The 11,310-nt window shown below is 33.8% G+C and overlaps 1 protein-coding gene across 1 annotated transcript; it reads left to right on the top strand.

The window, feature by feature from the left end:
* The first annotated feature begins 5,795 nt into the window (after positions 1 to 5,795).
* LOC109152188 (hexokinase-3-like) lies at positions 5,796 to 10,337 on the top strand. The gene is made up of 9 exons (XM_019299758.1): positions 5,796 to 6,620; positions 7,479 to 7,626; positions 7,742 to 7,921; positions 8,304 to 8,378; positions 8,789 to 8,944; positions 9,040 to 9,138; positions 9,213 to 9,340; positions 9,562 to 9,643; positions 9,730 to 10,337. Exons 1-9 carry the CDS (start codon positions 6,349 to 6,351, stop codon positions 10,117 to 10,119), a joined length of 1,530 nt encoding a protein of 509 aa, XP_019155303.1. The 5' UTR covers positions 5,796 to 6,348; the 3' UTR covers positions 10,120 to 10,337.
* Positions 10,338 to 11,310: the final 973 nt, after the last annotated feature.

Raw genomic sequence — 11,310 nt, 5'->3', positions numbered from 1 at the left:
CAACACTAAATTTCACCATCACTGTCTATTGTTAGATATATCTAAAGACAATTAATAAGGGAACAACTACATATTTAATTCTCATATATACCAAACACTATGAGTGAAATTCACAGTAATTCTATTCATATCTACCAAATAATAAAATTTAAATTCATATTTTATTCTCACCTTATTCATTTTTCAATTCATGATTTCCTCAACTGAACGACTTGCTAAGGTAGGTAGCTGCAATGTATGAAGCGGGACTCGAGTCTTAAAAGTTGCTATTAGAAACTAAAAGGGATGAGTACAAAGATAATCACCAAAGCTATTAATTAAAACTAAGGCAATTCTATCTCTCTCATGGACCTTTATCAACATAACCTCATTGACATTGAGAGAAAGTTGCGATGACCACAATCTATCCCAACTTTTTGTCAAATGCTCTTTAGGTATGAAGCACATCTTTCCCTTCAAAAGTTTAAATTCCACAAAGCATCTTTTTACCACATTTTCACTTGACTTTAGGCTTTAGCACGAGAAGGCATCTTGAGCTAAGAACGTATCATTGACAAAAGAAACCCACTCTCTTCCCTTTTTGTCCCAAAACTATATTAGCCATGTTTGGTAAAATAGTTAACTTATCAGTCAATTTTGACTTATTAAATAATTATTAGTTGTTTGACTTGATTAAACAATCAATATGAATGTTTGATTATTTAACTTTTTGTAAAAACTTATTGCTTCAAAATGTTAAAATTCAAAAACCTACTCAAATTAAAGTAGCTTTTTTTTATCAGCTTTTTGAGAAAGTCTTTTTGTATGTAATCAGCTATCACCTAACAACTAATTTAACAAACGCTTTCTACAATTAGCTAATGCTATCAATTAACTAGTCAAACTCACTAACTCAATCAGCTAACAACCATTTACCAAACACACCAATTACTCCCTCCGTCCCATTTTATGTGTCTAATTCGATTAACTAGACTTTACTAAAGTTATTTTTAATTCAATTTTTCATAATATTAAGTTTAATATTAGTATACAAAATTTATATATTTAGAAACTAAACTAAAAATACTATTAAACACAAAAGTCAAGTTTAAAAATCAGTAAAAAAAGTATTAAAGAAAATAAATAAAAAAAAGAAAGAGTTAGTTTGACCAATGAATGATAAGTAAAGGATAAAATAGAACATAAGTAATACTATATTACAAAAGTATAACATCCAAAATACTCCGCATAATCATAAATTTTTATTAATTCGTGATAGGGTCAATCAATTTGTGAATGGTTAACTATATAAATATATTATTTTATTTACAATACTGTAATGTGTAATGTGTTAGTGTTATATGATCGATCAAGTAAGGATTGGATAATCTCATATACAATGTAAAGTCTAATGCTTTATTTTATACACTAGGTGAGTACTAGATAAACGGAAGGTAAATTGCACGCTCTATGTAAAGGACTTGACTAAATGATGTTTACAAAAATTAAACTTGTGACATATTGGTTCAAAAATCATATTTCACTCATTTGATTATCTCTTTCGGAACAAATATTATTTTTTGTTGTTGTAATTAATTAACATATTTTTACATTAATTTAATGTTTTCAAGCAAACGATCAATAACAAAAGAATAATAATACACAAACTCTTTTTTTTTTTTTTTAACTCTGATTAACATAACATGTTCTTATCGATCAAAAGAAGAAATGTGCTACTTCGAAAGAGGCATTTCACTAAGGAGAGCATAATTTTCATATTTAAAAGTTACATAATTTTTTAGTGTAATTTATTTGATTGGAAAACATTTATTCCGTATTATTTATGCAATTTTTTTTTTTTTTTAAAGTATTTCTCCCAAGTTGTGTATTTGTGTCAGGGAGCATTGCCTTTTAATGCTTAGCTGGAGTAAGAGGAAGACAGCTGGCGACCTGTACTGGTTGCATCAGTTACAACGTCGCCGTTTCTCCTCGTATATAAAATAATATTATAATATAAATTTTTTTATTTAACCTTAAAATTCCTGTCTTTTTGGATTTTTCTTTATTTTTACTTTTTTCTTTTTACCCCAAGGGAGGGGGACCAAACTAGTCAGCACTCCACAAATGACAAAGCCCCCACCTTTTTGTCATAATGCCCCTTTTGCCCCTCTCTTCTAAGTTTATGTTTCATATGTCCTTAGAACAACAATATAATTTTGGGGGTGAATTTTTCACTTGGGTGAAGGGGAAAGTGTATTTGAGGTGGAGGGAAGAGAGAATTTTTTTTCTTTAAACAATTTTTTTTTTAAATAAATGTTGGGCTTGCTTTTATGAAATTTTATCAAATTACTTATTTTGGAGGGAGTTTTCAATACAATTTTAAAATTAAAACTTGTGCAACACTATATGGCATGATAATATAGTCGTAGTCTAACAAATTATATTTTTCCCTAACATTTCAGAGTTGATACATATAGACTATACATTTTGATGATTATTGATACACATATGTATGACAATGTAGTTCCATAGTTTAATATATATCACATTAAAAAAAAAAACTTTACATGTAATATTATCGACGACTATATTTAAAAAAAAAAAAAGTAGTGAGACTGGTTCAACCGATTCACCTTCTAATCCACGTGAAGTAATAGCTTCCAATAGCCCATTAGGGAGTTTGTTGATTCACCTTCAAATCCATGTGACAAAACAGCTTCCAATTAGGAGTGTGTCAATTCACCTTCTAATCCATATTATACAAGAGTTTTCAATAACCCAATCGTTATGCCATGGAACCGTGTTCACCATGGATGGTGAACACGGTCCCAAACGGTAACGATGCCAGTTAGTGGCACCGTTTTTTTTTTTTTTTTTTTTTTCTTAATTTAACCTCGCGACTTTTCTTCTTCATTTTCACATTTCGCGGTTTCACTTCTTTTTCGCACAAGCTTCTTCAACACTCATAAATTATGAATGTGCAGGCATGGATTTATGAATGTGCAATTATGAAATTATGAATTTTCTTGTATGAGATTATGAATTTTCTGTTATGAAATTATGAATTTTCTGTTATGAAATTATGAATTTACAAAAAAATTATGAGATTATGAATTTACAGTAAATTCATAATTTCATAACAGAAAATTCATAATTTCATAACAAAAATTCATAATTTAATAAATGTAAATTCATAATCTGAACAAACGCCGTAACCGCACATTAACTAATTTTCTTTTTCCCGTAAAAACGATGCCGTTTGGAACCGTGTTCACCATGAATGGTGAACACGTTTCCACGGCATAATTTGCCTCAATAACCTATCAAGGAGTGTGTATGAAAATTTGTAATGTCTGTTATCATAATTATACTTTTTTGGCACTTGTGTATAGATATAAGACTATCAATTACATGCATTTTTTGTTATGAAATGAAACATTATTTTTGCATTATCTCTCCCTTTTGAATTCTTAGCTTTTTTCCTGAATAACTCTCATTTATGCTTTACCTGTTTGTCCCTTTTGAATGCTTTTTTACTAAAATAAATGTTTGTATTTTGTTAATACATGTGTAAAACACCATTAGCATATACAAAATTGACGAAAATATCAAGATGTAATGCGTGCAACAAATGTGTGAAATGTAAAACGTGAGTACTAAATTAAATAAGGAGGTCAATTAACTTTCAACTTGAAATAAATCTTCACTCATTTCATTCACATATAATATTTTTAAAAAATACTAAAAAAATATCATAACACATCATTTTCAATTCTAAATTTTGTTAACGTACTCCAAACAATACCAAACATGTACCAACAACGCCCAGATAGTGCACTCACATGCTGAGCACGTTTTTTTCTTTTCCACTTTTCCTCCCCCTTATCTCTATTGTTGAAAAAAAAAACTAAACACTTTTTTCATAATTGTTGAATTACTCATTTTGAAGGGAACTTTTAATATACTTTTAGCAATAAAGTTCCTTAGTTTAATATATATCATTTTAAAAATAAACTTTGTAAGTAATATTATCAACGACTGTACTTTACCAAAAAAAAAAAAATTATAGTTCATTGCATCTCGACAAATTACTCTCAGCTCAGTCATTACTTCATTCAATTCACATTCTAATCCATGTGACGCAAAAACTTCCAATAGTCTATCATGGAATTGTTCGATTCACCTTCTAATCCATGTGACACTACACCTTCCAATAGCATGTTCAAGGAGTATGTTAATTCACCTTCTAATACATGTGATACAAGAGCTTCCAACAGCATAACAAGAGTCTGCATGAAAATTGTGTAGTGTCTGTTATCATAATTACATATACTTCACTTAACAATTATACTTTACAAAACTACTAGTTCATTGCTTCTCGACAAACTATTGCCAGCTCAGCCAATATACTTCAATCGATTAACCTTTTAATACATGTGATGCAAAAGCTTCCAATAGCATGTCAAGGAGTCTTTTCATTCACCTTCTAATCCATGTGACATAACAATTTCTAATATCATAAAGGTGTATGCCAATTCACATTCTAGTCCATGTGATACAAGAGCTTCCAATAGTCTAGCAAGAACCCGCATGAAAATTGCATAGTGTCTGTTATCATAATTATACTTTGTTGGCAATTATGTACAAACATGCAAACGATCGCACACCTTTTATGTTATGAAATGAAATGTTATTTTTACGTTATATCTCACCTTTAAATACTTTTTCGTTGCATAAACTTCCTTTATGCAAACGATCGCACACCTTTTGTCTGCCCCTTTTGAGGAAAACGAGCATTTCGTTTATGCTTTTTCCGTTTGCCCCTTTTGAGGAAAACGAGCATTTCCTTTGTTTGTTTACTTAATAAAGACGTTACTTAACTTAGAAGCCAAGCACATTGTGCTCAAATGACATGTAGTGACATATCCTATAGGAAGGTCATGATGAGGTCGAGCCTCAACGTCGAAAAAATAGGTTTGAACAGATACTACAATATAATAGAGTCATTAGCATCCAAAAAAAATTTCAATTTAGAATAATTATTTTAAATTTTGTAAAATCCAAACCAAACATGTACCTTTTCACATTTCTTTCAAGTTTCAACTAAGGGCATGTTTGATTTGCTGTAAAGTGTTTTCCCAAGGAAAATGTTTTCCTTAATAAAAGGAAAACAAGTATTTTCTTTGTTGGGTTCATGAAAAATATTTTCCTCAACAATGAGAAAAATATTTTCCTCAAAAATGAGGAAAACATTTTTCATACCCCCCTCTCCCGCCGCCTTGGTATTTTATTTCATATGGAAAACAAGTAAGACAATTATGCCATCATCATCTTTTCTTAATTATTATTATTATTATTATTATTATTATTATTATTATTATTGTGTATAATTATAATTGTCTTTATACTCATTATTTCTTACAATTTCAAATCTAACTAAATAATAAAATCAATATTCTTAGTAATTTATTTTCTACTAACTAAACAATATAATTAATTTTTTCGATAATCTTTTTAATAAAATTTTAATTTTATTTCCCTTCAAATATTTTATGCGAACTAATGGGATGTAAAAGAAAGTGACCACCATAGCAAGAGAAGAAATCAATCCACACCCTTTGAAACATCACCAAGTTAGCCATTCTTAACTCCCAAAAAAAAAAAAAAACTCCCAAAAACCAGTGCAAGCCCTTTTTAGTAATTTGGCATCGGGAAAACAAAATTCTAAATTGACACACATTCTCGAATTCCCAAACGGTCAAAAGAAGAAAAGAAAAAATAAAAATCTGATATTCAAATCCGTCATTTGGTATGTTGTTCGAGGGCAAATCCGTCCTTCGCGTGGCACTATAAGTATACAGCAGTTCGCTTTCCAACACTCGCTCTACCTCTACCTCTTCCGTACCTGCTAGTGTACAAAACCCAAAGAACACCGCCCACACTCTCTCTCTCTTTCTCTCTCTTCGTCGTGCTTTCATCTCCGGCGAGGCATATCGCCGCCGTTTAATCGGTTCCAGTCCTCATAGAGCCGGCGATAAACATCACTTTGAGGGAGTAGTTTAATGGCTGACGAGCATCTCCCCTAGTCACCGTATTTCTGACTATGATTTAGGGGAGACTACTCCGCAATTTGACCGGTACCGATTGGCGTTCTTCTCGCCGGAGACGGCGATGCTTGTGGAGTGTGTGCGTGAACGGCACTGTTTGGTTCAATCGCCGATTGCTCTAAAAAGGAGGGAGTTTTAAAACGGGACTGTGATTGAACGCCGTCGTATTACTAGAGTTTGACTGATTTAACCTCGAAACTAGAGAAAAGAGCGCAAAGGCCAGCAGGGAGGCAGGAAATAAAGAAGTAAAACGTTGCTGTATATGGGGAGGCTAGCGGTGGGGCTGGCGGCGGGCTGTGCCTCGGTGGCTTGCGTGGCGGCGGCGTCCATGGTGGTTAGGCGGGTACGGTCGTGGATGAAGTGGTGGAAGGTGTTGGAGGCGCTGGAGGAGCTGGAGAAGGGGTGTGCCACCCCTGTTGGGCGGTTGCGGCAGGTTGTCGATGCCATGGCGGTCGAGATGCACGCCGGCCTCGCCTCTGAAGGTGGGAGCAAGCTCAAGATGTTGCTCACACATGTCGATAATCTTCCAAATGGGTATGTGCAGATACATTTACATATATGGACGCGCATTTGACTTGTTTTTTCGGTTATATGTGTTTGGTTGCGATGGCTATACCTTTCTCTAATGTGGAATGATAGAATCATCTCAGATAGGGTAATCTGTTTGTGGATGACTGTAATTTGTGCTTTCTTTATTTTGTGTCTCTCCATTGGTGAGTTTATGTGATTCCTACTTATATTGATCCAGATTCAGTCAATCTGAATCCTTTCAGCTAATTCATTTGTTTGGTTTTGAAATCTGCCATTGACTTTGGTAATTCTCTTAAGTGTTGGTTCAGATTGAGCTTTGCAGCCTGATTTGTTTACAGAGGAATGCTATTCAATTTATTCACTGAACAAAAGATTCAGGCATACTATTCTTCAAAATGAAATTTTCTAAACTTAATTTTTAGGAGTAATTTCTTGTCATTTTAGATGTTGACTACACATTTATTACTGTGATTGTTATGGAAGGGCACATTGAAGGTTGAGAAGATGAGTGGATTTTTGGTTAAATTTTTTAATCCCATTAGTCTGTTTAGATTTATTGTGCTGTGGTGTTTTGCTTTAGCTTGTTACTCTGTTCATTTTTTTTTTTAATTCAACCTAAATAGTTGTATGCATATGCGTGGGAAGTATTTGTAAATTGAATGTTTTTATGCTGGTTGAATTCATATATGGATCAAAAAACTTTACTAAGTATGGCACATGGGTTTCAAATCAGAAAATGAAAGTTGTACATGATTTTGTTCCAACATTTCATCTCTTCTAACTACATATTTTGATTATGATTTTTTCTTGGAATGACATGTTTTCTTTGTTCTTGACAAACTGATATTTTAAGTTATACAGGAGTGAGAAAGGGACATGTTATGCTTTACATCTTGGAGGTACAAATTTTCGGGTTTTGCGAGTTCAAGTAGGTGGTGAGAGGTCTATTGTTGTAGATGACGTGCACCGACAACCAATTCCTGAATATTTAATGACTGGCACCACTGAGGTGGTTGATTTTGTTCGATTATTTGTTGGCTTCTCTATTAACATGATGATTAGTTGCTCTGGTGGTGAGGAATTTGACCTTTTCTTTATTTTTGCACTCTTATGTTTAATGGCAGGATCTTTTTGATTTTATTGCATCATCACTTAAGGATTTCATTGAGAAGGAAGGTAGTGGCTCAGAGCATTTGCAAAACAGGAGAGACCTTGGCTTCACATTCTCTTTTCCTGTCAAACAAATTTCTGTCTCATCGGGCATTTTGATGAAATGGACAAAGGGCTTTACAATTGAAGACATGGTTAGTTGGCTGGTTGTTTTGTTTTTTGGGTATTATTGGTAGTAGATATTCTATTATGTCTATGTATTTTTGATGAATGTATCCTGAGCTGGCTGCTGGCTTTCCTTGTTAGTGAATGCTTTTTAGCATGACATTTCATGTTTATTCTGGAGTGGGTTTGTCTGGTTTCTCAAAAACATTATATTATATATGTTTATACAATAAGATGGCCGTGTTCTTAGTTTATGGTGTAGATGGGGTTTGAGTCTATGGAAAAGCTTTTCTTTTACCTGAATCTCTAGAGTGTACTGATTTTATTGTAGGTATCAGCTCTGTTAGTGTTTTTTTTTTAGTTAAAAAACTTAATTGCTACTTACGTAGTATTTGAACATCTGATTGTCAGGTTCGAAGAAACGTTGCTGAGTGCCTAGGGCAAGCTACTTCTAGAAAAGGCCTGGATGTTCGGGTAGCAGCTCTGGTATGTATATTCAGTTTTTTTGTTTTATGTTCTCTTACCAAGTTTACTCTTCATGAGAAATTTAAATATACTCTCCTTTTGATGAAAGAAAACTGTCGTACATTATGCATTATGGAGTATATTCAGGGTTAAGATCCATCTCAACCTTTTTGGTCTACAGGGAGTTGAGAACTGGAATAGTTTCCCAAAGCACTCACTACATTGACTAAATTTTTAGAGTACACCAATCATTGTGCCTTAAATTAGCATTTTACATGATGCATTTGTCATTGTAGTACTACACAGTTTTTCCTTTATATTCTTATGATTTGTCAGTTTTAGTAATTTAGTGTATTTGGTAAGTTCAGCTGTTCAACTGTCTACATTTTTGAAGAATTTATTGTCAGCTTTGTCTGTTTTTCAATGAACAGATAAATGATACAGTGGGAACACTGGCTCTCGGACACTATAACGATGAGGACACTGTTGCAGCAGTCATAATCGGTACAGGTACAAATGCTTGTTATGTGGAGCGAGCAGAGGCAATTATAAAATGTCAAGGCCTGTTAACTACGTCTGGAAGCATGGTATATGTCTCATTTTCATATTGTTCTTGTGATAGATAATATTTGCGAAAGCTGCTGTTTACATGTATTTCTGCTCCGTGGTATTTACTATTTAGGTTGTCAATATAGAATGGGGAAACTTCTGGTCATCTCATTTGCCAAGAACATCATATGATATCGAACTAGATGTCAATAGCCCAAACCCTAACGATCAGGTAGAATTTGGTACCTCTTAAAACTGTCACTAACATATTTTTCTGTGCATTATACCTTTTCAATCTTGTTGCAGGGCTTCGAAAAAATGATATCAGGAATGTATTTAGGGGACATTGTGAGAAGAGTACTTCTTAGAATGTCACAGGAATCCAATGTTTTTGCACCTGTATCTTCTAAACTTGCAACGCCATTCATCCTAAGGTATATTCTATTTTCAATGCCCGTTTCCAATGCATAAGATATTCTACTTTCCGATCCAATGGATAATATATATGCCAGGGAAGATATTGGATTGACCATCTCGTGCACTCCTGCACCCTAACCGCATTTTGATGGTGTTTTTAACGCAATTAGCAACACCCATTGGCTTCTTTTGTTGTTATATCTATCATCGTGATGTTTTCTTCCCCGTTTAACCTCAGGACGCCACAGATGGCAGCTATGCACGAGGATGACTCACCCGACTTAAGTGAAGTAGGAAGAATTCTACGAGAAACTCTCGAGGTAAACTCTCCGGTCTACATTTAATCCTGCATTGCCCCATCAACATTTTGCCTCTAAGCTTGCTAGCATTTCATTTCACCCCACAGTTACCAGACACCACTCTTCCCGTCCGGAAGGTCGTGGTGGAGGTATGCGACGTGGTGACCCGACGAGCTGCCAGGCTGGCAGCCGCGGGCATCGTGGGAATACTAAAGAAGATCGGCCGTGATGGCAGCAGCGGCATATCTAGCGGGAAACAAAGAGGCGCGAAGAAGCCAAGTAGGATGAAAAGAACAGTGGTGGCCATTGAAGGAGGTTTGTATACAAGCTACAATATATTCAGGGAATACCTGAATGAAGCAGTGACTGAGATTCTGGGGGAGGAAATATCGTCTTATGTTACTCTGCGGGCAATGGAAGATGGATCAGGCATTGGGGCAGCTCTTCTTGCTGCTGCGCACTCGGGCTCTAGTGTGGATACAGTACAGTTGGCATGAATATAAAGCATATATATATATAAAAAAAAATATAAGGGCATATACAGATAGAGCTCTGTAAATGGGGGTGGAAGTAATTTTTTAAATATATATTTATATATTTATATATATATATATATATTTTCGATCCATCAAAATATGTGAAAGGGGAAGGTTGTGCATATGTTAGCTTGGAATGCTTCTCATTCAATGAAATGAAATTTGTTCATTTGTTTATTTATTATTTTGATTGATTATTTGCTTCTCGAATTTTTGTTGATGAACATTACTATCCGACCAAAAGGTGTTGGTTCAAATGAAAGATATTTGAGTTACTGCGCATGTTGTAGGATAGGTGTCATTATTCATGTATGAGATATGTTGGATTAGATTAGTCTAGAATGTGAATACAATGCATCTATCTATTAGTTGATAACTTGATTTCTTATTTTAAAATTGAAAAATGTTTCTTAGCAATAAAATCATGAAAAATGGTTAAATAGACTATTTATTTAACTTTATATAAAAGTGTATTTAGGCCCATTAATTTTTGAAAAGTTAAATTAAGCTCATGAACATGTTATTTTATGAATTGAAGTCTTAAAATCAATTAATGACCTGCAATAGCAAATTATTAGGATTCCGACAATATTTTGACAATTTCGATGATCGGTAATGGTCATTGGTTGCCTTTGAAGAAGGCGAGCCTTCTTCATTACCTTCTCATTGGAGAGGGTAACCTGTGGTTGCCTTCTCCACCGGAGAAAGGGACTGCTAGTCGGAGAAAGGTTCTCCACCGGAGGGTAACCTGCGGTCGCCTTCTCCACCGGAGAAAGGGACATGCTAGTCGTTGATTTTTTTTTTTCTCCAATTGTTATCAACGACAACAGTCGATGACAGTTAGTGACAGTCAACGATGGTCTGCATATCGATAAATTGAATTTATTTGACCGATTTTAATAAGTTGAAGTGTTTAATTGCACTTTTTAATAATTTAGGGGTTTAATTATACTTTTGTGCAAAGGTGAAGGACCTATTTGACCATTTTATTTATATTACTTAACTACTTGTGAATTAATTGACCCAAATAAATGTTAAAAGGTGAAATCAAAATATCAAATAGTGAATGTAGCATAAGTTCTTAAAATTATGATATGAAATTATGAAAGTGCCTAATTTAGAAGATATTGTATACCACTAAGCCAAAAGCAA

This window comes from Ipomoea nil, unplaced genomic scaffold (genome assembly GCF_001879475.1).
Source record: "Ipomoea nil cultivar Tokyo-kokei standard unplaced genomic scaffold, Asagao_1.1 scaffold2403, whole genome shotgun sequence".
Lineage (NCBI taxonomy): Eukaryota > Viridiplantae > Streptophyta > Magnoliopsida > Solanales > Convolvulaceae > Ipomoea > Ipomoea nil.
This window is presented reverse-complemented; position numbering and strand designations above follow the sequence as displayed.

Coding starts and splice junctions, on each gene's coding strand:
- LOC109152188 (XM_019299758.1), top strand. CDS start 6,349: ATGGGGAGGCTAGCGGTGGGGCTGGCGGCGGGCTGTGCCTCGGTGGCT. Junction 7,627..7,741: donor TAATGACTGGCACCACTGAG/GTGGTTGATTTT, acceptor GTTTAATGGCAG/GATCTTTTTGATTTTATTGC. Junction 9,644..9,729: donor TTCTACGAGAAACTCTCGAG/GTAAACTCTCCG, acceptor TTCACCCCACAG/TTACCAGACACCACTCTTCC.